Source organism: Jaminaea rosea (assembly GCF_003144245.1).
Source record: "Jaminaea rosea strain MCA 5214 unplaced genomic scaffold BDZ90scaffold_9, whole genome shotgun sequence".
Lineage (NCBI taxonomy): Eukaryota > Fungi > Basidiomycota > Exobasidiomycetes > Microstromatales > Jaminaea > Jaminaea rosea.
The window spans coordinates 445,455-471,019 of NW_020289983.1; the positions used below are offsets into that span (position 1 = coordinate 445,455).

General features: G+C 58.9%; 9 protein-coding genes across 9 annotated transcripts; 3 read left to right on the forward strand and 6 right to left on the reverse strand.

Moving 5' to 3' along the window:
* Positions 1 to 141: 141 nt before the first annotated feature.
* Positions 142 to 1,068, forward strand: BDZ90DRAFT_221208 (hypothetical protein; the record flags this gene model as incomplete). Its single annotated transcript, XM_025504464.1, has 1 exon — positions 142 to 1,068. One exon carries the CDS (start codon positions 142 to 144, stop codon positions 1,066 to 1,068), a length of 927 nt encoding a protein of 308 aa, XP_025361471.1.
* Position 1,069: 1 nt separating this feature from the next.
* Positions 1,070 to 6,049, reverse strand: BDZ90DRAFT_193699 (hypothetical protein). Its single transcript, XM_025503891.1, has one exon. The coding sequence runs from the start codon at positions 5,870 to 5,872 to the stop codon at positions 1,229 to 1,231; it is 4,644 nt and encodes a 1,547-aa protein (XP_025361472.1). The 5' UTR covers positions 5,873 to 6,049; the 3' UTR covers positions 1,070 to 1,228.
* A 436-nt stretch (positions 6,050 to 6,485) lies between these two features.
* On the reverse strand, positions 6,486 to 9,522 carry BDZ90DRAFT_221394 (hypothetical protein; the record flags this gene model as incomplete). Its single annotated transcript, XM_025504473.1, has 3 exons — positions 6,486 to 7,479; positions 7,559 to 8,576; positions 8,685 to 9,522. The coding sequence occupies 3 exons, from the start codon at positions 9,520 to 9,522 to the stop codon at positions 6,486 to 6,488; spliced, it is 2,850 nt and encodes a 949-aa protein (XP_025361473.1).
* A 1,187-nt stretch (positions 9,523 to 10,709) lies between these two features.
* Positions 10,710 to 13,204, reverse strand: BDZ90DRAFT_232957 (WD40 repeat-like protein). The gene is made up of 2 exons (XM_025506456.1): positions 12,509 to 13,204; positions 10,710 to 12,428 (listed from the first exon to the last, which is right to left on the reverse strand). The coding sequence occupies exons 1-2, from the start codon at positions 13,141 to 13,143 to the stop codon at positions 10,748 to 10,750; spliced, it is 2,316 nt and encodes a 771-aa protein (XP_025361474.1). The 5' UTR covers positions 13,144 to 13,204; the 3' UTR covers positions 10,710 to 10,747.
* Positions 13,205 to 13,379: 175 nt separating this feature from the next.
* Positions 13,380 to 15,378, forward strand: BDZ90DRAFT_241386 (hypothetical protein). Its single transcript, XM_025507393.1, has 2 exons — positions 13,380 to 13,671; positions 13,751 to 15,378. Exons 1-2 carry the CDS (start codon positions 13,401 to 13,403, stop codon positions 15,160 to 15,162), a joined length of 1,683 nt encoding a protein of 560 aa, XP_025361475.1. The 5' UTR covers positions 13,380 to 13,400; the 3' UTR covers positions 15,163 to 15,378.
* BDZ90DRAFT_193788 (hypothetical protein) lies at positions 15,228 to 17,154 on the reverse strand. The gene is made up of 3 exons (XM_025503892.1): positions 17,035 to 17,154; positions 15,873 to 16,951; positions 15,228 to 15,798 (listed from the first exon to the last, which is right to left on the reverse strand). Exons 1-3 carry the CDS (start codon positions 17,067 to 17,069, stop codon positions 15,293 to 15,295), a joined length of 1,620 nt encoding a protein of 539 aa, XP_025361476.1. The 5' UTR covers positions 17,070 to 17,154; the 3' UTR covers positions 15,228 to 15,292.
* A 139-nt stretch (positions 17,155 to 17,293) lies between these two features.
* Positions 17,294 to 21,047, forward strand: BDZ90DRAFT_232960 (hypothetical protein). The gene is made up of 4 exons (XM_025506457.1): positions 17,294 to 17,917; positions 17,988 to 18,204; positions 18,271 to 18,746; positions 18,813 to 21,047. The coding sequence occupies exons 1-4, from the start codon at positions 17,659 to 17,661 to the stop codon at positions 21,020 to 21,022; spliced, it is 3,162 nt and encodes a 1,053-aa protein (XP_025361477.1). The 5' UTR covers positions 17,294 to 17,658; the 3' UTR covers positions 21,023 to 21,047.
* A 283-nt stretch (positions 21,048 to 21,330) lies between these two features.
* BDZ90DRAFT_208639 (Gcd10p-domain-containing protein) lies at positions 21,331 to 22,881 on the reverse strand (the record flags this gene model as incomplete). Its single annotated transcript, XM_025504017.1, has 3 exons — positions 21,331 to 22,385; positions 22,560 to 22,731; positions 22,801 to 22,881. Coding segments are annotated over 3 exons (1,308 nt in total), but the record flags the coding sequence as incomplete, so codon positions are not given.
* A 216-nt stretch (positions 22,882 to 23,097) lies between these two features.
* On the reverse strand, positions 23,098 to 25,114 carry BDZ90DRAFT_280350 (putative PCS60-AMP-binding protein, peroxisomal). The gene is made up of 3 exons (XM_025509270.1): positions 24,765 to 25,114; positions 24,207 to 24,656; positions 23,098 to 24,133 (listed from the first exon to the last, which is right to left on the reverse strand). Exons 1-3 carry the CDS (start codon positions 25,025 to 25,027, stop codon positions 23,218 to 23,220), a joined length of 1,629 nt encoding a protein of 542 aa, XP_025361479.1. The 5' UTR covers positions 25,028 to 25,114; the 3' UTR covers positions 23,098 to 23,217.
* Positions 25,115 to 25,565: the final 451 nt, after the last annotated feature.

Genomic DNA, 25,565 nt, shown 5'->3' on the forward strand with positions numbered 1-25,565 from the left:
GGACCGGGCAGTCGGACTGGCTCGACTGGACCGTCCGTGCGCCGGTGTGAGGACGGTGAGACCTCAAAATAGGGCTCGCCTCGAGTCCTTCGAAGTCATGACTCTTGGCCTGGCTCTCATCCTACCAAATCATCAACAAAGATGACCAGCTCAGCTCCACCGGCGGCACTGGACCACCTCATCCATCTCATTTCCCCAGCTTCCGCACTCGAAGAGGCTCTGCAGCTGTACACCTCCCTGGGCTTTGTAGTGCAACGCGGTGGAACGCATGCCGATCAGCTCACAACAAACTGCCTCATCACGCTCGCGGATGGAGTCTACTTGGAGCTCATTGCTTTCGTCGATCCCGAGCAGGGCTGCAAAGTGACCGGCGAGACAAAGGAGGCCTTTGAGGAGAGGCGCAACAGGCATTGGTGGTGGAACAGGGAGATGGGATGGATCGATGTTTGCCTGCTGGGTGGAGCGACAGATGGCAGAACTCAGGCGATCAACGAGCGAGCAGGACCCAATGGATCCATCTCCTACCAGCAACCGATAGAAGGAGCACGCAAGACGTACGAGGGCAATGAGATCAGGTGGAAAGTCACTTTCCCTACTGCCAAGCCCGGGGTGAGCAGAGGAGCGGTGCCCTTTTGGTGCGAGGATGTTACGCCGAGGGAACAGAGGGTCGTCATGATGGGCAACGAGCACCCAAATGGCTGCACGGGTGTCGCCTCCCTCACTTTGCTCTTCGACGAGGACAACTTTCAACAGAGAGTTGCAGCATGGGCTGCCGTCCTCGACGTCGACGCGCAGAAGCTCAAAACCACCTCTGGCTCCGTGCGCCTACATCTCTCCAGCCCTCACGGCTCCTCACTGATCCCCCTCATGCTCAAGCGCGCAGAAGACCCAGAGGAGCGTGACTGGCTAGCAAAGTACGGAGAAGGGGTATATGAGGTAGGCATCAATGCAAAGGCAGGGCAGTTGCCGGCGAGTGCGCCGCCTGATGGGGTGGAGAGGACGACGATGGACAAAGGGTACGGGCGATTGCGTTTCCACCCTGTGATGAACGGTGGAGGCGGGCAGTAAGGTAATGTGGAGGAGGGATCAACTGGATTCAAAGAAGACAGGTCAAAAAATGTACAAATACGATGGCGAGCAGAAGAAAAGACAAGGGAAATGGGGAATAGATGAAAGATGTTCAACAACACGTCCGCCTACTGTCCGTTCGTTTTCAGTCAGACTCCACCTACACCCGGTCCGCGACGCCCACAACGGCTCCTGCTCCACCTTCATTCGCTCCAGCAGCCGCTGCATTAGCAACGACGCCACCCAGCTGAGGCACGTAGCTTGCCAGACCAGCCAGGCTCAGTGGCCCCGTGCTGAACGCCGCAACAAGGAAAGCCAGGACGAGGCAGGGTAGCCAGAACCACCGCAACATCCAGTCGTCTTCCACTACGATGCGACGACGATTGGCCGGGGAAGGGGCGGCCGACGCGGTAGCGCGGGAGGAGGAAGGGGATGTGAGGAGGGAGGAGGCGGTGGTGGAACACGAGTCCAGAGAGGAGGTGGAAGAGCGCCGTGAGAGGCGTCGTGGGGTAGTAGCAGGAGGAGTGACCGGGTTGCTCTCAGCGCCTGACTTGACGGTCTCCTCAGCTTGCTCCTGCTGCTCCCTTGCTGCTTGCGCGGGCTCCGCAACCTTCTCATCCAACTGTGCGGTGCCAGCGCCGTTGGGCGCCGCCTCCTCATAAGCAGGCGGGGGTGCTCGACCATGCCAAAGGCCACCGGTCTCCTCGACAATGTTGCGCCAGAGACTCATGAGCCGCCACGTATCTTGCTCGCCTGCGACGCCAGCAGAGGAGGCTGCGCCGCCTGCATTGGTTGTGGCATCTTTGGCTTTGAGGCTCTCGCCGCTGCCGCCGGCCTGCTGTTCCTCGGGATTGAAGGGCGTGCCCTGCTCTGCCGCTTGCATGTGGAAGACACTGATCGTCTGTCCAACGCGTTGCTGCAGGGCTTGCGGCAGTAGTCGATCCTGCAGACCACCAGCCACGCCCAGGAAGGCCAGCCCACCTGGAAGCTTCTCCGCCAAGGCACGAAGGGTTGCTGCGGACGAAAGTTGCTGCGACTGCTTCTTGTCTTGGTTCGGTGCGAAGGGGGATGAAGCGGGAGGAGGGAGGAGCTGTTGCTTGACCTTCTTTTCTTGAGCTGATGAGTCCGTGAGGGGAAGGAAGCGAGGACCATCCTGCGTAGCTGCCACGGCGGGCGTAGAGGGAGGCCGAGGCGTGACGTCGTCGGCCGACGAGTCGGTCAAAGACAGCTCGTGGTCGGCGTCATGCTTATCCTCGTCGCCGTCATCCTCACTGCTGTCAATATCGCTCTCGCTCTCCGACCAGTCGAGCTCATCGTCCTCGTCAGCATTGAAACTGGTTTCCGTCGTGCTGACGTTGCCTCCGTCCACGTCTTCAACGTCAGAATCGAAGAGCGACGAATCTTCAGCGGAGTAGCTGCGTCGCCCACCTTCGCCGTGGTGAACAAGCAGGTCCTCAACGTCAACCAGATCGAGCTCACGTGCGAAGTCCAGCGCGACCTTGCCCGTCAATGAACCCAACTCTCGCCTGGCACCGCGCTCCAGCAGGATCCGCGTGAGAGCTACGCGCCCGTTAAGTGCAGCAAGGTGCAAAGCACTGAAGCCGTTGCGGTCTCTTGCGTCCACAGGGCAGCCCAATTCGAGCAGCTTAGCCGCAAGACGATGGAAGCCGAGCATGACCGCCAAGTGGAGGAGCGTGTGACCATTTTTGTTCGCCAGACGGATAGCGTCGGCTCGTTGTGCCGTTGCCTGCCCTTCTTCAACAACAGATAGGAAGTTGATGATTGTGTCCTGGAAGCTGGTCGGTCTCTCCCCTGCGGCAGCGAAGAGGCCATCCACTGCGGAGCGGGCGTTGCTGAGCTGCTGTTGCTGCTGGCCGCCGCTGTACTGACCCTGTTGCTGCTGAGCGAGGTTTGAATTGATAGACCCCTGGCCGGATGCGAGCAAGCGTAGCGCAATGTCCCTTGGCACCTGCATAGTTCGGGTCTGCTGGAAGCCCACGACCTGCAGTGCCAGTTCCATCAACTGCGTATCACTCTTGTCCACGTAAGTGAAGAGCTGCAGCGGTCCGCCGCCATTGGACGCTCCGCGAGTCTGACTGCCACCGCTCATCTCCTCGACCGTCTTGAGTGTGACCGCTACAGGTCCTGGGCTGGGGCTGGGCGGCAGCACGCAGATCAAAGTATTGGCGGCCCAGACGCGTGTCGAGCTTGCGGCAAGATCGCCGAACAGACACGTGAGACCGTCGGTAAAATTGTCTCCCAGGATGGTCACCTCGATTCCTCCACTCGTGGGCCCCTCCCCGGGGATGATCTTCGAGATGCGCGCCTGCGGCAACGAGGGCGGCGCTGAGGCTGTGCCACCATTTGGCTGGTGCTGCGAGGACGAAGACGGTGCGGCCTGCTGAGCCAAACCAGGAACAAGGCCCTGATGGCCGAGGAGCGCAAGCATCTGCTGGGCAACGTTCGGATCGCTGAAGTCGATGCCGGGAAGGCTGAGCGGATTGGTGAGCAGAGTCTCTGGCGAGATGGAGCCCTGCGACAGCATGCTGGCGTATGGAAGCGAGCCCATCTGTGAGTTCTGAGCTCCCTTTGGGAAGCCATTGAGCTGAGGTTGCTGCATCTGCGTGTGATGGAGGTGGGGCGGTACAGGCTGCTGCTGGTGCTGAGGTGGCTGATGTTGATGATGTGACTGGTGCTGCGGCAATTGCTGCTGCTGCGCCGCCTGCTGCTGTTGGTGATGTTGTTGCTGAAGGAGCAATGCACGCTCGTTGCCGATCGCAGCCAAGGCGGTGACCAAATCCATCGAGGGCGAAGAGCCGCTACCGTTCGCGGGTGTCATCGTGCCATTAGCACCACCATTGCTGGCCGCAGGAGTCATCGCTACCCCGCCGCCAGCGCCATTGCTGATCGTCGAGCGCCTCGATGAGTCGTACGGCTTCGGTCGCGACTTCTTCGGCTTGTTGCGGCTTGCACCACCATTCGCCTCGCCAGCACCGACACTCGTATCCGCCGAGTTACCTCTGCTGCGATCCGCCATATGACCCGGCGTGGGTGCAGCGCTTGTGACTTGCGCCGCCTCCCTCTTGCTCCTCTCGAGCGCCGCGGAAGACTTATGATCGTCGGTAATCATGATAGCGGGTGTGGACCCACACGCAACAGTCTTACCCTTCCAGTTGCGCATGGTGAACAAGATGCAGAACCCGAGCTTCTCTTTGTGGTGACGACAGTAGCACGTCACGCGCGTGGGCAGCTCGGTATGGCCGTCCTTGAACTCGAGATAGTCGCCGCAGTTGAAGAGTATAATGCGTTTGCTCTCCTCCTGTGTGAGACGCTCCGCTGCTAGCTCGCCTGCGTCTGGGCTCGAAGGGTCGACTCCTAGTCGTCGCATCTCCTCCTCGGAGGGAATTGGGCCAGACTTAGTTCGACCACTCTTGCGGCGGTCTGCACGCTTCTTTTCGCGCTCACTGCAGCTCTGACAAGCGAAGGCGCGCTGGTGTGGCGGCGAGGCGTTGACGACTGCGACATCAAGATAAAGAGTCTTCTCTTTGGGGATCTCCGCGGTGCCTTGCTGATTCTTCTTGGTCTTCCGCTTCGTTGCGCTGAGCGGAGGAAGTTTGAGATGCGTGAAGCTGCCGATGCGCTCCCACGCCCCTTCTCCCTGCGATGGACGTACGAGCTCGAGGTGAGCCTTGATTTGAGTCTCAACGCGCGACTTGGCGCCTCGAGCTGCAATGCCGTGGACGTGAATTTGAAGGTCGGCCAGGCCGTCAACTTCTGGCCTGACGACGGCAGAGGCTGAGAAGGCTACCTCTTGCTCGCCATTCATGGGCGCTGAAGATGGCCCCGCTACGGGAGCTGCTGCTGATGCTGCTATGCTGTCGTCTGCGGCGTCCGCCTTTGAAGGCTGCGGAGTGGAAGCAGGCGGCGGCTGCGGCTTTGCAGGTTCGTGCTGCTGCGGACCTGCCATCGTCTCATCCTGCTGCTCCGTCTTGATGCCATCAACGACGCCGTAGCTAGACAAGCCCGGCGGCGAAGCGCTATTGCTAGGCATGTGCATGGCCCCGAAGACGGACGACAATCCGCGCGTAGTCGCAGCCGACTGAGGAGGAGGTGGTGAGCCAGCGTAGTCGGAGGTGCTGGTCGAGGGCGGTCCAAAGCTGTCCTCCTCAATGATCGAGTCGAACATCTGCTCATCTGACGTCGGCTTCTGGGTGCTATTCCACATCCCAGCTCGCGCTTGAGAGGATGAGGGAGATCCTGAAGAGGTGAAGCCTAGCCCTCTCTCTGCACTGCCTCCTGCCATTCGCTGCGACGCTTCTCGCAATGCGTTCTTGGACGCCGCGTCGCCAGGTGCTGCGATACCTGGGGAGGAGGAAGACGCCATTGAGGGCGAGGAGAAGGCAAGCTGGTGCTGCATAGATGAGGAAGAAGCTAGCGACGAAGCCAAGGCGTCATTGTCGTTGGAGAATGACATACTACCATCGTAGAAGTGATGCTCTGTCGCAGAGCTAAATGGCGATGCCCAGTCATGAGCTCCAGAGTCAACGAGCACCTCGCTGCTGTGGCTGCTCCACGGACTCATGGCATCGAAGGCAGTCGCAGCCTCGCTCGGCGCCTTGGACGACGTCGCAGCTGTACTGCTGCCATTCTTGGACGGATGGCCACGCTGTTGGCCTACGGATGATGGAGAAGAGCCGTCATCGGACGAACCGGATGCAGTGAGGCCAGGCGGCGAGTCCTCGTGGATGACACCAGCGCCGTCGTCATCAGCGCTGTGGTAAAACTGCGCCGGGAGGGCCGACATCGTGGCGTGAGAGCCGCGCGCGCGAATGGATCAAATGTGGGACGCTGATTGGGCACTGTGGTGAAGAAGAAAAGGACGGATGGAAGATGTAGAGAATGGGCGGATGGTAGCGACGAGCGTCAACTCAGGTCGTCGTCGGTCGTCGTGGCTGCGATGCTGCTCAGTCGTAGCTAGACTATCGTGCCGTGCCGTCGGGTCACTGAGTCGTTCGTCGTCCTAATTCGTGTCTCGCTCTCGTCTCGCGCCTCAGCAAAACCTTTGGGGCAAACCACGTGGCGGGCACATACGCGGGCCGCGCTGATCAACGCGAGATTGGTCGGAGTGATGTGCCTGAGTCGGCTTGTCAATCGCAGACTCGCCGTCGCTTGGGAAGAAGATGTATGGCTCACCCAGTGGCAATGAGCGACGAGCGAGACGATGAATGATGAACGAGACGACAGGTGGTGCGCGAGACGGAGGTTGAAAGACGAAATGATTTGCATTCCCAGGATATCAAGACCGAGACAACGAAAGAGCGAGCAAACGAAAACGATAAGGGAGACCACGAGACGGTCGAGTAGAAGAGGTAGAAGAGTCACATACAATGCCACGCCACGTCACGTCACATCACGCGCTACGCCTGCTTGATCGTCGTCAATGCGCCGTTACTCCTCAGCAAGCACATGTTCTGCAGCGGGTACTTGTGCTTCGTCGACCTGTTCCCCTTATCCTCCAATTGCTTGCCCGAGAGTACCAGCTCCAGGTACTCCACAGCCTTCTCCGTCTGGCCCATAACGGCGTAGAGCCTTCCAAGCTCATATCGACTGAAGTAGAGGTATTGCGTGCAGTGGTGAATCTTGTGACCGTTCTCGATCACTGCGTTCAGGGACAGGATGGCCTGCTCCTCCGCCTCCTCGACCGGAATGTCAGGCTGGGCAGGCTTGACCTTCGAATGCTTCTCCGGGTGAGCAATGTATCGCAGCGTGACACCACGAAGGAAGTGGCAGAGGGCAAGATCGTCCCAGTAGGCGTCGACACCGCCCTTGTACTGCGAGGGGTCTTCGATTTCGTTGAGCTCAGTCAGCGCGTCGGAGATGGCTACAAGCTGCTCATCGGTGAGAGACCAGCGGGGCGCGTTGGAGAGGCAGTGGAAGGCGTAGCTGAACTCGATGCCAGGGAGGAGCAGGTGACCCTGTTCGTTGAACTGGTGCGCCTTCTTCGCCACGAACTTCTCAAGCGGAATAGACTTGCCTGCGATGCGCTGCATCATTGAGGGAACCTTGGCCATCGTGGCGGCCGCCTCCTTGTTCGTTGGGTCGTGCTGCAGCGTGTTGGCCGCTTTGCCATAGGCGTAGACGCAAGGCGACCAATTGGATGAGTCGAGCAAGGTAGAGAAGCATTCCTGAGCCTCAGGCCACTGAGAGAGGGACATGCGGCACAGAGACGAGTCCCAGTGGCAGAGGTTCTGCAGCTCGCGGTACTCGTCTTGCGCCTTGCGAGCCTTCTCGAACGCGACGATGGCTTGCTCTGGTAGAGCTTGCGTCGAGTAGAGGCGACCGGAGAAAAAGAGGAAGAAGACTGACTCGGGGTAGCGGGCGAGATGTACGTCCAGGATGCGCTCGGCGAATCTGGCGGTGAGCAAAGGGGGAAGGCAAGGTGGTCAGTAGAGCTCAACTCGCCTTTGACTCTCTTTGCCCGGACCCTTACGGAACATCTACGCCGGTGACGGGCAAGAAGCTGGACAGTACCAAGTGGTAAAGCAGCAGCGACATATCGCAGATCGACCTGCGGATACCCTCGTGCTCCTTGTCCATCTTCGGCTTCTTCTGCTTAGGGCTCTGACTCCAACCGCCGGGTCGCATGAGCGTATCCAGTCCAACCTTCGTGTCGCCCGTGTATCCAAAGACATCCATAATCTTGAGCACTTTGCTAGGCAGCAGACCAAGGATGAGCGAGATCAAACCATTGCCGAGGAAGGTGCCCGACCTGAAGTCCTCGTCAATGGACTTGTCAAATCCACCGGCCTTGCCGTCTGCAGTCTCGACGTACTTGCCCAGCGAGCGGTAGATACCGTATGCGGTGCGCATGTTGAGAGCCTCGGCGACGAAGGAGAAGACGTCGCCCGAGTGGACAATACCCAGGACAGCCTTGAGGAGCATGCTCTCCGCGTAGACCAGCTCAGCATGACGCTGCACGGGCGTCATCTGAGCCATTGCTGCAGGTCCGTGCCCTGTTCCACGCACGAAGCGGCCCAGGTTGGAAACGGCGTTGCTCTGCTTGCGAAGCAGGTTGGCGATGTTCATCGAGTCGCGGCAGTACGAGATGGCGATGGCGAGATCCTGCGGCTCGAAGGTCATGAAGCCCTTGATAGTCGCGATGAGCCCAAAGCCGAGTGCGTAGTACATGCGACTGTCTGCGTGCTGCTTGATGATCTCCTCGGCCTCGATCATGCGACTGTTGAGGAAGAGGTCCAGTACCTTGCGCGCTACGTCCAAATCCTCATTCATGCGCTCAGTGGTTTGAGTCACGTCGTCGAAACGCAGCTTGGAGACCTTGGCCGACTTCTCGCGTACTTCAGCAGGCACCTCCTTCTTTGCCTTAGCGTCGGAAGGACTCTCACCCCCAGCGCCTGCAGCACCCGTTGGAGGATCTGAGCCGGCACGACGCTTGGCGCCAGATGTGCCCTTCAGCTTCGAGGGCCCGCGGGAAGAGGTCGCGGCTGCGGCTGTTCCTCCAGCAGCGGCGGCAGCAGCAGCACCGCCTGCATCACGCTCTCCATCATCATGTGATCGCTTGCTCTCTGTACCTGAGGCCTCACTCATGCCGCGAGAACGCCCAGCGCGGTGGTAGGCAGACTGAGGCTGGGCGCGGCCTTTAGCCTTCTTGCCGGTGGCTTCATCGTCTTCCTCCTCGTCCTCATCACCCTCATGAATGTCGGTCAGGTCAGCGTCGTGGAACACGTCGTCGTCATCATCCGACTCGCTCTGGTAGCCGTGCTCCTCAGCGGCTGTGCCTGTAACTTTGGAGACGATGGCTGCCGCCGTGCCACCCACAGCAGCTCCTGCTCCAGCAACAGCGGCAGTAGCAGCGCCGAGGTAAGACTGGGAGCCATTCTGCTCTGCCTCTCCATTCTGCTGCGTCTCTGCCTTCTCAGACTTGTCCGCGCTGGCACGACGCCCCTTGCGGCTGGGCGTACCGGGCGTATTCGTAGCTGCGACAGCGGGGGCAGCGCTGCCGTTGGCCTTGGTCCCCCCGGAACTGCTGGTCTCCGAGCTTGTCCTACCGCGGGTCTTCTTGGTGACACTACCCTTTCGCGAGCTGTCGGATGTGCTGGCTGGGTAGCCCTCTGGGGCAGCCGAGCTGCTGATCGAACGAGTCTTGGGGACCGGAGGCACCTCCTCGTCGTCTTGAGCGTTGCTGCCCTTGCGCGAGCGGAGACCAGGTATCTTGAGGCTGGCACGACGGCCGACTCCGCTGATGCTCGAGCGACGACCGGTAGACGCCGTTTCCTCCGGCTCCTTTGACGTGCTGCGGCTGCGCGATCTTCGAATGAAGGACGAAATGGCCTCGCGGTGAGAAGAGAGATTCGAGTGGATCGAGGCGCGATCTCCATCGTCAGACTGCTTGCTCGTTGTAGAGAGGTTTGACAGTCGGCGACGCAGACGATTCATGCTGCCATTGCCGTTACCATTTGCGGCACCACCGGGTACTTGGAGCTTGTTGGTCGCTGTGCCTGTGTAGCCGCCATTGATGCCGGTGAGCGGAGGTTCGGGGGTGGTGTCCTTGGCCGTGCTCTTTCTGCGCAAGCCGCTGACGAACGACTTTGTCGACTTGCTACGGGAACGCAGCAGCGTGTCCGTCTTTCCCATGGGAGTGCTGAGCTCGTTGTCGATGGGCGAGGCAACCTCCTCATCGTCGTCATCGTGAACTTGCACCCCCGGGTTGGTTGGGACAATGGATGCGACGGGGGCAGCGGCCTGCTCGGGTGAAGTCGAAAGCATGCTCTGTGGCTGCCCTTCGTCGGGTGCCAGCTCGCTGTGAGAGGATCGTGGTGGGCTCATGTTGGCAAGGATTGACCGCCTCGAGCCTTGGAGCTTATCGAGGGCGTCGATGCGCGCAGGCGACGACGCAGCAACTTGGGCCGTCATTGCGACTGGAGATTGGCTGCGACGGTGAAGAGACAGTGGGGATAGGTGGACAAGAGTAGGAGGAGCGGGACTGGGAGGTGAGGCCGTCGCCCTTCGTCACCAAGTCGAGTAGCAAGCAGCCTATTTGAGCCGCCGACAGCCCTTGCTCGCCCTCGTTCGTTCTGCGTCGATGATCTCGATTTCCGGCCCCACCTGAGCCTGAGCAACAGCGAGCACCAGAGCGCGGCCCGCGACGCACGGAGACTGGCGGGTTGGCCTCGACCTGGAAAGCGCGGCGGGCGGACCATGGAGCCTCACTCGTCTGCTTCCCAGTGCGGGGTCCCCAGCTCCGCGAGCGGCAGGAGAGCCGGCACTGCAATCTCAATGCAAATGCAAGAAAGCAAGCAGGCGTGCGAGACGTGCGAGACACAACGGTCAGACTTCCGCTTGCCCCGTGATAGCCTACCTGGAGCTAACGGACGAGGAACACGCACTCACCGTGACACTTGAGATTACCATGGCGACGAGCAGCATAAATGAATCGTCAGACGGAAAATTGAATCGGGTCAAAGCAGGTCGGTTGCGAGTGTGAGGGCATCCAAGGTGAAGTATTGGTAAGGCGAGGCAGGAGGGGGTGGAAACACCGCTTTCTAATCCAGGCCGAGATGCTTGAAGGAGGGACGTGAGTCACTCTTTCACTCAGCCCTGAATGAATACACTCAACGGCCAACAGCCACGCAATGGTATGCTCATTCAGCAGTCTAGATCACTACCTCCCAACGCCGTATCTCCCGCTGCCCAAGCCATTGGTCACCGCACCTGCCGCGCTCGATGCGCCACTCGCAGCCCTACTGACCAGCCTACCCATCTCGACCCACTCCTCCCCACCACCACTCACCGCAGCCAGCCCGCCGACGTCAAGCACGTACAGTCTCCCATCCGTGCCGCCACAGGCAAGCTTGCGAGGCTCCGTTGCCTTGTCCCATGCCAGCTTGTTGAGGCCCATTGGAGACGAGGAGGTCGAAGCCGCAGTGGCTGCCGAGCCTGCTACCACGCCTCCATTGCCGTCAAATCGCACTTGCGCAACCGGCCGCTCGACATCGCGAGAGAGGTCATGCACGTGCAGCATCCCGCTCGCGTCCGCTGTTGCGAAGAGGCTCGGATGGGTGGGATGCCACTGCGCACAGAGGACGTAGTCGCTGTAGTCGTCGAATGTGAGGAGGGGCGTGAGGGAGGGGCCGGCGCTGCTCGTAGACGCCGTGGGACGAGTGCTGCTTGTGCTTGCGCTGGTGTTGCTCCCGCCCATAGAAACGCGCCACAGCTTCGCAGTCCAGTCCATGCTTGATGTGAGGAGCAGGTCGGAGAAGTCTGCGCCAGGTGTAGACCCCGTACCGCCTCCGCCGCTCGCACGATGAAAGTCAAGTCCAGTCACCGGCGCAGAATGTGCCCCCTCTCCGCCCCCTTGCAAACCAGCTTTGGCCCCTGCCCGATCGAACCTCGCCGCCATCCAGACACTCCCCTCTTCTGTGCCCAACCAAAAGGCATTCGTCTCCACCCGTCCACCTTGCATGAAGCCTACGCTCGTAACGCTCACTTCGTCCGTCTTTGGATGTGCTTGGTTAAGCAGCTGAAGCGAGTCGACAGGACGGGCAAGCATATCAGGGAGCATCCATGAGCAGACGAGACCATCCGTGCTTGCTGTAATGAGATGGTTGGCGTTTTGCGTTCCGACGATTGATAGGGAGTAGACGGGATGGGTATGCCCTGCTGTTGAGCTCAAGGGAGTCTTGAGGGAGGGGAGGATACCGCCGCCTGCTGTTGGAGCCGCTCCTGCTCCTCCGGCTGCCCGCGGCGCCTTGCTCCTCGTGTCCCAAATCAAGATCTGCCCACTGTACGTCCCTCCTACGACCAGATTGGGGTGGAATGGGGAGAAGCAGATAGAGAGGACGTCGGTTTGTGCCTGGAAAACGAACTCTGGGCGATCCAGCAGGTGTAAGTTCCAGACCAGCACCAGTCCGTCTGGCATTGAGGCTGCGTCCTCCATGAGCACCGCACTGCTCCGCGAGTAAGATACGACGACCAGCTCTGGATGCTTGCTGCTCCAATCGACTGCTGTCACGCTCCTTCCTTTGCAGAGCTTCTCGTCGTAGAAACACCGTGCAAGCTTGAGCTCGTCCCTCCTTCTTGCAGCAGGGCCGAGAGCGTCATCCCCGCTAGAGGAGCCGGCCATGGTGTAGTCCTTCATAAAGTCGTAAGCGTCGGTGAGCGCCCGCTCCACGATCTTGCTGGACGTCTCGACGAAGTCGCTGAAGTCTGAGGTGCCGAAGATGGCAGCCACTTCCTGCGGTGACATGATGCGGAGTTCTTCCTGAATCTGACGCTCGAGCTCCTCTTCCTCGTGCTTGAGCTGGCGATCCTTTTCAGCTAATTCTGCTTGCTCGGCAAGAATTCTGAGGGAGAGCGAATGGAAAGGGTCATGGGTCAGATGGTTGCTACATTGCGATGCTTGAGCTCCCCGACTCCAACTCACCTCTTGCGAATGGCCGCCTCCGTAGCTGCGCTGGTCTGGGCATGCGCGTCCGTTCCCACTCCGGCTCCACTTCTCTCTCCATCCTCCTCGTCATCATCGCCGGATGCCATAGTCTGCACCTCTTTGGTGTAGTAGACGCGCTCCTTCTGCGGGAACTCGAAGAGCTCCGTAGAGACATCCACGAGATCAGGCGGGGGCCGTGAAGCTGCTTCTCCATCTGCTGCAACTCCAGTGCTCGCACCCTCGTCCGTCCTGAAAGTGGTCGAGCTGGGCCTCATCCCCGCCTCACTTCCTCCAAAATCGCTACTACTTCCTGGCCTCCCCTGCGCAGCCCCGCTGGTACTCCCGCGCTTAGGCGACCCATCAAAGGCTGACCCTGCAGGCCCAGCACTTACACTCGTCTTGGGTGTCCTGGTGAGGCTTGCAACAAGATCATCGATGTCCTTTCTCGTGCTGCTCGACGTAGATGCAGGCGTGCCGACCTCACTGGTGCCAGGCGCGGGCGTGCGATTGGCCAGCAAGCGCGAAGAGCGCTCCTCGCGAGCTCTTTTCAGTTCTGCAAGCTTTGCGCGCTTGGCTTCGATCTCGGCGCGACGACGAGAGTCACCTGCGCTGCCGCCTGGGGTGGAGGACATGGCAGCGAGTGAGTGGGGGAGAAGGACGTCGTGATGGCGATGAGGCGAAGACGAGTGATCGACGGACAGACAGACGCTCACGCCGCCTCCAAGTCCAGAGGAGCAACCAACACTTTGGTCCGCGTGGCTGACGCTCCGCCTCTCCGCCTCCGCCTCTCCGCGTCTCCGCCCTGTGCCCGCCCACTTTGTCGATGGCTTGTGCGGCTGAAAGTCGCGTCCTCTCTTTCCTTTTGTGACACCATTGCATCCTCGCCCAAATGGGGATTACCTCCTCCTCGCCCTCATCCTCCATAGATCCACAGCGCTACGCTGCGCTCGGGCTTACTCACGTTCAGTATGACCCAGAGGACTCCTTTGCCAAGCTATTGGCAATTGTCACTCTATCCCCCATCTTCCTGCTTTGCTCTTATGCGACCATCATTATCTATCGCAGGGAGCTGACTTTCCTCAATGCCTTGATCGGGCAGCTGGGCAATGAAGGGCTGAATTGGGGTCTCAAGAGGCTGATACGTCAGCCGAGACCGACGAGTGAGTGCCGGCGAGGCCAGACGAGCTGTACGTGAGGCTGGTTCTCTGACCTCTCTCCCCTGCCTCACTGCTCAAACAGCTCATCTTGGAAAGGGCTACGGCATGCCATCCTCCCACTCACAATTTCTCGGCTTTTTCTGCTCCTTCTTCCTCGCGCATTTCTACCTCCACCACCCTAAAGCAGCAAGGCCGCGGACTCTAGTGAACACCATGCGACGTGTAGAGCATTGGTTCGCGATGCTGGCCATCGTGGGCTTGACGGGATTGACGTGCTACTCAAGATGGCACTTGAGCTATCACTCAGGACTACAGGTGGGCATTGGACTGGGAATAGGACTGGTAGTGGGGGCGGGATACTACTACTTGACAGAGTACCTGCCACGCCAGCCGATTCGACTGCCAGCGCCCCTGGGCAGCCCAGCTTCTTCGCCCAAGGCACGCCGAGCTACTGCACGCGATACTGGCAACAATAGTGGCAGTAGAAGACGCAAGCCCTCTTCTCCTTCCCCTTCTCCCCCTGTATCCGGCCAAAAGCGACATCGACGCCGCTCCTCGCTCGCGGCCTCCCTCATGCCCGAGCTCCACCCATCCCCACCCCTGCGCCAGCTCATCTTGGACCATCCCTTTGCGGTAGCCTTCCGACTGAGGGACAGCTGGACTGTATGGCTCGATGGTGGGATAGAGGGCGAGTACGAGGCGTGGAGGCAGGAGTGGGAGAGGAGAAGACGACCGGCTGGTGGAACGCCAGTCGGATCCAGGGACGAGCCGCTTGCTGCGGGAGGGCTCATCGAGACGAATCAGAAGGCTAGCCTGGCTGCTCCAGCAGCTGCTGCCGCCCTCGCCTCCATCACTGGCAGCTCATCATCTTCATCAAGCACCACCAGCTCCGAGCCTCATCTAAGCCACATCATCCACACTCTTCGGCTAGCCTCACTCTGCCCATCAACCAAGACGGCATTCTGTGTGGGATGTGTAATCGCTTCGCCTCATACTGGACGCGTATTGGCGACAGGCTACAGCAGGGAGACGGGAGATGAGAGGAACGAGCATGCGGAGCAGGTCGCGCTTGGCAAGCTCGCAGAGAGTACATGTGAAGCGGGAGAGGGCGAGGGCGTAGTAGAACTCGACCTCTATACAAGCATGGAGCCATGCTCTGAACGCTTATCCGGCGCTTTGCCCTGCGTGCAGCGCATTCTCGCCTTCAATGATGAGCAGAAACGAGCGCCGAGGCTGCGACCGATGCGCATCACACGCGTCTTCCAGGCCCTGCAAGAGCCAGACGACTTCATTGCGACGAACGTGTCGGCCGGCCTATTGAGAGACAACAACATCAAACTGACCACAGTGCTGCCGCCGGCAGGGGAGCGCAACGGGGAAGGAAGCTGGATTGAAAGGGAGGCATTGCGACTTGCGAAGCATGGCCATCCAGACCAGCCGGTCGAGAGGGAAGGGGATAGCATCGGGTGGAGGGAAGCGAAAGGTGGTAGATGACGCTCGCAAGGGGGCGGTGTGGGGTTGCTGTGTCTTACTAGATATCAAATTGAATGACGCAGCCATGTGCCTCGCGTCTACAGCAAATTGGCTGTCTGGCTATTCCAAGACATGCATGAGTGCATGCCCCTCAGATCTGCCCCTTGATGTCCACCTTGCGATACTTCTCTCCCGCAGCCATCACACCTGGCAAAGCATTCTTGCAGTCCCACTTGCGTTCTTCAAGGGGTACGGCGGGCGGAGCATGACCCTTGCCCTTCTTCCTCTTGCCGCTACTACTCGCCGCAGCCGTAGCTGCCTGCGCCTCCGCAGGCGTAAGCTCGACCCACGTGTCAATATGATTTTCCCTCAGAAAGGCCTCTGCCTCCTCCAAGTCCGCAAAACCCAGCTCCGCCTGGATATATGTCAGCGGCAAGCTTGGCCTCTGCGCTTTGGCCAGGATCCCCAGGGCTGCAACCCTTTCACGCTCGACGAAATGGTCCATGATGTAGGCATTCATGTTAGGCGCGTCGAGGTAGAGCTTGAAGAAGGAGTGGTAATTTGCTGTGGCGAGGGCAAGGCGGACGGAGAGGGCGTGGTGCACTGCTGGGGTTGATTTGGATGCAGGGGTCAGCTCGGACATGAGGGCGTTGACCTCTGCGTGAGCGTAGGGAGAGTCCAGATCAGCTCATGCTCAAGGCGGTGCCTGCATCTACGTCTTTGCTGCTCACCTCTTCTATTCCTCGTGTGCAGGAGGTAGAGGATGCGATACGCCAAAAACTCCATCTGCGCCCCTTTCAATCCATACGCGTAGAGCCCCCTCAACTGACTTTGACACTGGTTGTACTCTCCCAGGTCCCCCTTTTCCAGGGCTATCCGCGCATGAATCTCATACACCTTGACTGTGAAGTCATTCTTGATCCTCTGCACCGTGAGGTCCTGCCGCATGGACTTAAACTGGTCACAGATGTACGCGTAGTTGTTCTCTGAGCGCCACTTCTTCTTGAGAAGTTCGAGAGTTTGCTCAAGGATGGGAAGGGGACGAACTGTACGGGGGTCGGGGGCGGAGGTAAGGCGGAGGTAGGGCTTTTCTAGCTTCGTGCTGAGGCCGACGACGGTATCCCGGTCCCAGTCGATGACATTCTGCGACCAGGCGAGGTTGGTGAGCGCCAGCGCCTCAGTAGCCAGCTGCGGCCTTGTTGCGCTACTCACCGGATCTGCAATGCTATCATCGAAGCCGCCAGCTGCTGGCGGTGTGTTCCATGCTCTCCCACCACCGCCTAATCGACTTGGCCCTGGCATCGAGCTTGGCGTGTTATCGTATGCCCATCCTGGTCCGTCGCCGTTCGATGACGAGCTTGCCCTGCTATCAACGAGCGCAGTAGCATCAAAGCGACTCGCCAGCGATGTGCTTCCAATGGCGTCTGACCAACCCCTTTCCTGCTCCTCCATATGCGCTCGCTGATCGCGCTCGAACCGTCTTGCCCGCTTCTCCTTCTTGTCCTGGTCATCAAAGCCTCCCTCGGCAAGACTGCTGCTGCCACTCGCACTGCTGCTGGCTGCTGTTTGGCCATTGAGCGCTCTCTTCTTTGCCTTTTTGCTCATTCCAGCTCCATTCGAGCTCCCACTCGCGCCGGCTGAACCACTCCCTCCTGGCCCTCCACCCAGCGTCTTGAGCTTCATTGTTGACCAATCCGTGGTATCAATGGTTCCTGCCTGAAAAGCATTGAAGATGACGGAGCGCAGCTCCTCGGAAACGATTTTCCTATTTGAGTCAGTGCAGCTCGCGAAGACGCGATTGGCAAAGTCTCTGCGCGAAAGACGTGGGGAAGGAGGGGAGACACACGGTCAGCTTGGCAATCCTTGACGGTATTTTGCTATCTGTTGACTCGCTTCAGGGATTGCGGCCACTCCGTCTTGCCCTCCATGGCTGCGACGAGAGAGCAAGGGAGACCGTGTGCAGGTCGATGGATATATGAGGGAACGAATTGGGACGAAGGGAGGAAGATGGGATTGAGAAAGCGGCGGCCTGCATTTCCTTGCCGCCCGCATCGCATCGCAGCAACTCGGCCCAGTCGCTCGACTCGACTCGCAGTCCGCCTTCCGTGTCTCAGCCTTTGGCGCGTCTGGCTTTTCTTTCCTCTCCTCCGCACCATCACTGAGATCCTCACGAAGACGACGACAACGAGCTTGTCCAGCAATTTGCCAACATGCGCTTTCCACCTTCGATGACTGTGAACCCCTCTGCGTCGCGGGAGGACATCCTCATCTCGATGCGAAGAGAGCTAGGCTTCGATGCTGAGCTGGGCACAGATGTAAGCCATTCACCATCTTCACTCCTCTCACATTCTGGTATATGCAGGCCGTCTTGTTGCTGCTTCAATTCAATTCATTCGCATCTCTTTCAACGCGTATCACGGATGCTCTGACCTCCTACTGACCCACCGCCGTCGTGGCTGCTACCTTCTGCTCGCTCGATCGCAGGGAGCTCAAGTACTCAAGAAGCTCTGGCCATCAATGCGGGACCGTCATCTCACCCTCCTCCCTGAGCCGTTATATCCCGGCGTGAATCCTGCTCGGACACCACAAGATGTTGGCATTCTCCCTTCGGACGGCGAGCAGTTCTCCATCCAAGACAGGATTGCTCGAGAACGTCTCGAAGCTAGCAAGCGGTCCATCGAGATCTACAAGGGTACCATGCGCGCTCAGAAGCGAACTAAAGCAGTGGAGGCGAAGGAGAGCTGGCGTCCTGCTGAGCAGATCCTGCTAGAAGAAGGTATGCAGGCTTCAAGTCAGGCTTTGAATCTTCAACGTTGAGCTCACCGCCTGCTTGTCCGCTCATGTAGCTCGGCGCATTTTCGTCCCCTCTCTGTCTCATTTCGATGAGCCGGCGGCGATCTCGCGCAGGAGTCTTCTCGCTACACAAAAGCGCAAGAACGAGCGACAGCCACAAGTACCGCTCATCAAAGAGCTCGTGGCCCTACGACCTGGTCCACTCAGCCTTCCATTTCCTGCGGACGAGGACGTCAAAGAAGAGCAGGTGAAGACGTTTGACGAGCTTTTGTACGTGCTGCAGGATCGTCAGAGGGTAATGCGTGAGCTGACCGAATCACTTGCCCGCGTGTGCAGCTCTCTCGATCTCAAAATTCCCACCGAGCATGTGTTGGTCGTCAAGAATCTCATGGCTCAAGCGCGCTCCGCCTCTCGATGGCGACCCGTAGCTGGTGAGCCCCTACTTGATCTAGAGCTACCGCAGGAGCATTCGAGCGGAGAGGACACACTCGCGACGCCTCTCAGCCCGCCGCTCATCCCAAGGTCTCGCAACAAAGGCAACGCAGCCTCTCGCGACGTTCACAACGTCCCCGGCCTTCTGTCGGACGTGCTCAGCGAAGCGTTCAGTCAGCATCTTCAGCTCGAAGCGCCTCGCCAGAATCTCCCCCCTCCCCTCCCAGTCGGTGGCCGTGGAAGCCTTGATGAGAGCCATTCCTTCCTCGATCTGAAGCTCGAGGGTCCGTCGACCGGGACGAGTGGTCAGTATGAGGCACTTCCAGCGCGCACCTACCCTCCAGTGCGCATCCAGTCGGATCTCTTTGACGCTTCTGAAGGTGAACAATCTGGCGCTTTGCTCGATTACCACATTGGGGCTGACCTAGAATCCTTTCGCCTGCCAGATCGACCCCTCACGCGCATTCATCGCAGCACGACGTCCACCTCTGACTCGACTGCTGACCTCATCTCTTCGCTCACCGACTCCGAGCCTCGTGCTCCCCTCAATCTGGACGACTCTACTCTCCCCAAGCTCTCCGTCGGCTGGGGCTCGGCAAGCAAGACCAAGAGCGGCTGCCTAGATTTAGAAGAGAAGCTCGAGACCATGGGCAACATCTTGCGCTTTGAGGTGCCGAGGCTTTCCGTCAGTCCTCCAAAGCCAGCTCGTCACGATCAGCGGGGTTCCTTGTTGCCCACCGATCTTTCGCTGACTCACCTAGTGGGCTCATCACGTGTCACCTCGCAAAGTTGCCCACTTCAGCCTCTTCCTGGTCTGCGCTCGCTCAACATCGACCTCGGGGAGCGATGGTGGCGCGGGCCGAGGACTGGGCCGCACTCCAATGGAGGGCCTTGGCCCTTTGGCGAGCAGCGGGAGCTGCTGGGTAGTTCCGAAGCGGCCGAAAGGATGATCGAGGACATCAACAACAAGATTGAGCACCAGCGTCACACAACGCAAGCCAACTTTGTATTGCCGCGTCGACCTGCCACTCCCATCGGCCTAGTCGAGGACGAAGAGCCGCTGAAGAAGCGAGTGTCAGAGTACGAGGACAATGAAGCTCCTCGTTGGGCAACAACTCCTGGTCAGCCTGACGAGAGCTCCCTTGAAGCCAAAGCACAATTGCCTGCAGAGAATGAGTCGCAAGACGAATTGAGGACGCCATCGCCCGTAGTGGAGGCAAAAGAAGAGGAAGGGAGTGACATCTTCGACTGGCAGCAGTGGGAGGATGATGCGGTGGCTTCGCAGTTGATCGCAGTAGCTGCTGTAGAAAGGGAAATGTCCAAGACAATCTCACGTGAAGATGCTCCTCACCGGCCTGTCTCCACCTTGGCGGAGCTTCCTCCGAAAGACCATGAGAGGAGGGAGGATCACCCAGCAGCCTTTCCCATCTTCTTTGGGCAGCAAGTAGAGCAAGGCGGCCCTTCATCCATTGATCCGGAGGCTACCACCCTGCGCCAGGCACAAACTCAATCGACAGCAGGACAAGCAGTAGCAACCTCACGAGCAGCTCTTGACATGACATCAGGGCATCGATGGCCATCAACAACTCGTCGCTGGTCCCCTTGTAGTACAGCCGCACAACCCATTGAGAAGGGCCCGGCGTCACGACCTACTATCCTCGAAGTCCTCGAGGAAGCCGCAGAGCCATCTTCGCAACCGGCCGATGCCGGTGAAGAGGCTCATGGCCAGAGCGAACACGGAAAGAATCTGACGATGCCGCAAAGGAGGGCACGTGAACGAAACGACGATGCACTTGAGCAGGCGATTAAGCGGGCGAAACTGAACTCATCGGCATCAGTGGCCATGCTGAGTATTCCACCAAAAACAGCAACGACGAAGGCGACTGTCGCATCGCTGGATCCAATGGACATCTTCATGCGCGCTAAAGGGATACCCAGAGCCTCGCCTGACGACGAAGTCGACACAGAGGGCAGCACAACTTTCATAGCCGCAGCCGCAAAGAAGCGCCAGCGTCCAAGCCCGACTTCACACGCTTCTGGCTCGATTCAATCACCATCCCCTGTCCACCAACATGAAGATGAGCTCATCTTCCAGCCTCCCAATCTCGATGCGCCCCTTCCATCCGCCCAATATTTCGTTACTCTTCGCGGGCTCCAACACCATTCGGTCCTCTCCGCCCTTCAGGACTCGAGGCTAAGCGTCCAGCTCGTAGAGCAGGACTGTCCAGCAGGGCAGGAAGAGTCTCTCCTTCCTCATCTCATCCTTCCCGCCAGCATGCATAGAGCGAGCAAGGGATTTGTCCTCCTCTTCAAGCTCACGCTCCTCCCTTCTGCCATGCGAGACTCTGGGCCGCCCATTCCGCCGTACCTCGACCTGCGCTGTACCTTAGAATCGCTTCTTCCCCGCCATTACCAATCAGGGCTGATCCTCCTCGAAGGTTGGAACAGTGATTCAGGAAACCCTCTTCCCGCTTCTCTGCTTGCGACAGAGAAAGACTTTGGGACGCCGACGCCGATCAGCAAGGCGAGGGGGGCGCTTGATGATTGGTTGAGGCAGAAGGGATGGACAGAGTTGGTGCAGGTGAAGGTGGCGAGGAGTCCAGTGGAGGCGGCGTGGGGGATCAGGGGGTGGGATGATGGGAGGCAGTGGGGATGAGACGAATGCATCGAGTCCAATGTGTTCACCGAGACTTTGATGAGAGGTAATGCGATACTGCTTTGCTTCGACTGATATTACGGTCCAGCCTGCATCGTCGCATCGTCCGTCGTACCCATCGCTGCTGGCTCGATTGCTTCTTCGCTCTTGACCTTCTTCACCTCCTCCGCAGCCTGCTCGAATCCTTCAACGTCCGCTGTCCTCTTCTCGCCACGCTTCTCTCCCTCGCCCACACGCTCACCAGCCGGCGTCGTCGCAATTTGAGCCCGTCTTGCCTCCATCAACTCCTTGACTTCCTCTTTCGTCCACACCCTCACGCCACTCAACAGGTACCCTCCCGTACTGCTAGTCATCATCTCCGGGTGCGTCCTCCCCGGCAAAACCTGCCAGCGTCGGATCCACGGCTCACTCAGTCCGACGTTGACCACATCCTCCCTACCCCTCAAGGCGGCGTGCGTTTCAACCAATGGCTGCATGTAGGGACTATGCAGGACAAAGCTTCCCGACCCTTTCAGGAGGGGGAGAAGGGTACTGAGCACAGAGTATGCGTCATGAGGGGAGGAGACGAGTAGCCCATCGAACGATCCTGGTCTCTGTAGAATTTCGTCGCGCAACGAGCGAAGAGCACTTACGGCCGCATATTTCTTGAGGGCCTTTGACCTTTCCCTATCCCTCAAGCGGTGAAGTTTCACATTCTCCGGGCTACTCTTCGAGTACTCGCTCAAGCTTAGGTGCTCCGGCACCTCAGGGAACTCTTCGTCCTCCCCATCCCCCGAAGGGTCAAGTTGAGCCCAGTTCACCCCAGTGAGCACTTCAGGTGCGTAGCTAGAGGGAGGGAGATTCATGGCCTTGACCATCTCCCATTCCGGAGCGACCTCGTAGTCGTGCACCGCGATGAGTCTGCCACGCCCGCCCATGCGCTCTAGGCAGGCGGCGATGAGGAGCCCACCGCTCGTCCCATCTACTACGAGGTATCTCCCTCCCGCGCCTACATTGGCTGAGCTCAACATCTGACTGACCGTGTCTAGCCTCATCCCCCTGACCTTGTCCGGCTGACCAGTCGCGCCGCCAGAGGCAAGAGTGCCAAAGTTGTACTCGACCAAGGTAGCCAAGGTAGGCGGGATCGGCGTGAAGAGGCGCAAATGTTTCGCTTCTTTGCGCCTCACGAACTTGTCTTGAGAGAAGACGGTTCGTTTCTCGAAGCTTGAGCTGGCTTTTGTCAGATTGTCGATGAGGGCCTGACCCTCGAGCCCGGAGGATTTCAGTGCTTGGATGTCTAGCATGGTCAGATGGCGTGAGCCAGCTTCCGGGTCGGATGGGCGTGAGGGGTCATCGTAGATGTCCTCGTTTGTCGCATTGGTCTCTTGTAGCTCGGAGAGGGTAGAATTGAGCATGACGCGCAGCGAGCCGGGTTGCTCGCCTCCTTTTGGGGTGGCTCCGTCTCTTTGTTGCTTGGGATTGGAACGTTGTTTGCCCTTCTTGGCGTTGCCCGCAGGAGGGGCAGTGGCATCTGCCGACGTTGAAGCTTCCGGCGTACTGGCAGCCGTTCCCTCATCGCCTTTGCTCTCTGTCTCGCTCTCATTGCTCTCCTTTGGCGGTCCAATCTCCCAAGTCCAGCCATAGGGCACACCCTCTAGATCCTCGAGATCAAAACTGCCAAACTTGCCCAGTGAAGCGACGTTGCTCCCCCTCAAAGCTTTGAGCGCTACCTTGTGCTTACGGCTGTGTGGTCCGTTGGCGGCGGCTGCGCTGTTGGGGTCGAGGGAGCGGGGCTTGACGTACTTGATCAGGCCGGAGGGCAGACGAAGGTACAGGTGGTCCGACGAAGAGATGGTGCGGAGGCGGCGTCGGAGCGAGGAGGAGGAGGACGAAGACGGCGAGGCAGGCGCTGGAGCTGATGATGGGCCTGCAGCAGCGCTGACATGCTCGGGTATTGCCTCTTCCGTTGTTGTGGAAGACAATTCCGGCATGCTGGATTGATGGGATGAAAGGGTGGGAAGGACGGGAAGCAAGGCGGATCAAATTCTCTTCCGCTCTCTCACATCCTCTGTCCGTCGACGTGCGGAGCTGCAATTCCTCGGCGACCCTGCCTCCTTCCCAGCAATGCCATGCCATGGTCATGCTAAAGTCAAGCAACACAATGCTTTACAATCAACAGCAATCTCAACAATACGATACAGATCCGCTTCATACGCTCACAGCTTACTCTTCTCACTAGCCACAAGCGTCGCAGCCACATTCCTCCTGCTGATCTTCCCCGTCGCTCCCTTGGGAATACTCTCCACAATCCAGATCCTCTCCGGAATCTTGAACTTGCTCAATGTGCCAGCCAGGCCCTCCTGGATCTGCTTCTCTGTCACTCCTTTGCCCTCAACTACGACTGCCGCTCCAACTTTCTGCCCGTACGTCGCGTCCTCAATTGCAAAGCTGACCGCTTCTCTCACGGGGATGTTCTTGCTCTTCTTGAGGGCGAGAAGGGCAGAGTCGACCTCGAGGGGTGAGATCTTCTCTCCGCCGCGATTGATCAGCTCCTTGATACGTCCAGTGAGAGTGAGATAGCCTTGCTCGTCTAGCTTTCCCTGATCACCTGTACGGAAGAAGCCCTTGTTCTCTTCGGGAGATTGAACAAAGGATTCTGCGTTGGCTTTGGGGTTGTTGAGATAGCCGGACGTCACATTTGGGCCGCGTACGCATACCTCGCCTTCTGAACCTGTGGGCATCGTCTTGCCTTCTTCGAGAGCGAGGATGCGGACTTCGACGCCTTGTCCTACGCCGACAGATCCAGGCCTACGCTCGCCCTTATGGGGCAGTGGGTTGGACGTCATCTGATGAGCTGCCTCAGTCATCGCATAGGCCTCGAGGACGGGCGCACTAAACGCTTCCTCGAGGGCGTGGAATGTCGAGGGGGCCAGACTCGACGAGCAGCTACGGATGAAGCGCAACTGCGGGACTGGAGAAGGGCGAGTCGAGTTAAGGAGCATCGTGTGGATGGTGGGCACGGCCGTGTACCAGGTACAACGAGTGAGGGACAGCTCCGACCAGAAAGTCGAGGCGGAGAACTTGGGTGGGATAACGACGCATCCGCCCGAGAGGAGTGTGGACAGGAAGGCGCTGCATCGCGGAGGGGAATATGATCATGTGAGCTCTTGCGCAATTGCGATCTTGTCTTGATCGTGACACTCACGCCTGCATGCCATGTACGTGGAAGAGAGGCATGACGAGGAAGGTGCGATCCCGGCTCGTGAGGTCGTAGGTGCGAACAATGTTGTGCATCGTGGCTACCAAATTGCCATGGGAGAGAGGCACGCCCTTTGGTCGTCCAGTCGTACCTGAGGTGTGAAGGACGAGGGTAACATCCTCGGGCTGCGGATTCCTGAGGCCTGCCGACGACTTTGTCAGGACCTTGCCATCCTCTCCCTTTAGATAGATGGCTCCTCGTCCCTGCGCGCCCAATGGATCGAAGATGATCTCAATGGGGCGCACACCGAGCTTCTTTGCTGCTTGAAGAGTAGCTGGCGCAGGGGAGGCAGTGAGAGAACCAGCCGGGAGGAGGATCGCCTTCGACTTGGTGTCGTCGAGGTAGAATTCGACTTCTGAGGCTTGATAGGCTGGATTGAGGGGAGCGGCGATGAGCCTATATGTAGCGTACGAGATACGAGAGGTGGATGTGTTTGATTACTTGTTAGCATTGCTTGTCTACTTGTTAGGAAGCGTATGTCCTTGTTCTGTCAAGCCTCCTCACCTCTGCGCGCCCGTCGCGATGAAGGCAACAGCGAATTCGACACCATTGATGAGACTTGAGCTGAGGACATCTCCGACCTCGAGCCCCAATCCAGCAAGCTGAGCCTGCAAGTCCAGCACGAGGTGATGCAAGTGTTGATACGAGATAATGTAGGGTCGACCCTGTTGCGCGTGAGGCGAGGAAGGGGGCAGGATGATGGCCGGCGCAGAGGGCGTGTACCCTGAGCGCGGTGTGAAGGGGAGCGTGAGTGTTGGAGATTCCATCGTGCCGTTGTTGCTTGAGATAGGGTGAGGGAGTGAGGAAGGAAAGGGGAGAATGGATGGGGTGGGAAAGCTAGAAGAAGAGGTAAGTAAGAGCGAGAGCGTCGGACCCCGCACAATCCAAATGCAGGCCGCCGGCCGAAGTGCGGCGGCCCTCAGTCGACCGATCGCCGGGATTGCCGAAGGAGCTGCGAGAAAGTGGAGCAAGTCTCATTACCAATACTATCGCCCCGTCACCGTCTTTTCTCATTGCCTGAAATCCTCAATCAAGTGCAGCTTCTTGGGACAAGAACAAAGATCAGAGTGAGAAGTCCAACTGCGCAGAAGGAGACAAGCAGAGGACGCAATGTCGAGGCAAGGCGATCAAGGCGATCAGTTTGCTCTGGTAGGGCGCAGGAACAAGAATGTGGGGTGGGGCCATGATCAGCCTTGAAACAAGATCCGTCGCTTCGTGCGTAGCCGATCCAGCTTTAAGGAAGGGAGATTCAGTCTGGAAGGATTCGGTAGGGCTCATCGAGCAAGGTCGAGCCCTGTGAGGCTA

Coding starts and splice junctions, on each gene's coding strand:
- BDZ90DRAFT_193699 (XM_025503891.1), bottom strand. CDS start 5,872: ATGTCGGCCCTCCCGGCGCAGTTTTACCACAGCGCTGATGACGACGGC.
- BDZ90DRAFT_232957 (XM_025506456.1), bottom strand. CDS start 13,143: ATGTCCTCCACCCCAGGCGGCAGCGCAGGTGACTCTCGTCGTCGCGCC. Junction 12,429..12,508: donor GAGGCGGCCATTCGCAAGAG/GTGAGTTGGAGT, acceptor GCTCTCCCTCAG/AATTCTTGCCGAGCAAGCAG.
- BDZ90DRAFT_241386 (XM_025507393.1), top strand. CDS start 13,401: ATGGGGATTACCTCCTCCTCGCCCTCATCCTCCATAGATCCACAGCGC. Junction 13,672..13,750: donor ACGTCAGCCGAGACCGACGA/GTGAGTGCCGGC, acceptor CTGCTCAAACAG/CTCATCTTGGAAAGGGCTAC.
- BDZ90DRAFT_193788 (XM_025503892.1), bottom strand. CDS start 17,069: ATGGAGGGCAAGACGGAGTGGCCGCAATCCCTGAA. Junction 16,952..17,034: donor GAGTGGCCGCAATCCCTGAA/GCGAGTCAACAG, acceptor TCTTTCGCGCAG/AGACTTTGCCAATCGCGTCT. Junction 15,799..15,872: donor GCACACGAGGAATAGAAGAG/GTGAGCAGCAAA, acceptor ACGCTCACGCAG/AGGTCAACGCCCTCATGTCC.
- BDZ90DRAFT_232960 (XM_025506457.1), top strand. CDS start 17,659: ATGCGGGACCGTCATCTCACCCTCCTCCCTGAGCCGTTATATCCCGGC. Junction 17,918..17,987: donor GCAGATCCTGCTAGAAGAAG/GTATGCAGGCTT, acceptor CCGCTCATGTAG/CTCGGCGCATTTTCGTCCCC. Junction 18,747..18,812: donor TCTCTTTGACGCTTCTGAAG/GTGAACAATCTG, acceptor TTCGCCTGCCAG/ATCGACCCCTCACGCGCATT.
- BDZ90DRAFT_280350 (XM_025509270.1), bottom strand. CDS start 25,027: ATGGAATCTCCAACACTCACGCTCCCCTTCACACCGCGCTCAGGGTAC. Junction 24,657..24,764: donor ATCGCGACGGGCGCGCAGAG/GTGAGGAGGCTT, acceptor CGCTACATATAG/GCTCATCGCCGCTCCCCTCA. Junction 24,134..24,206: donor CACGTACATGGCATGCAGGC/GTGAGTGTCACG, acceptor TCCGCGATGCAG/CGCCTTCCTGTCCACACTCC.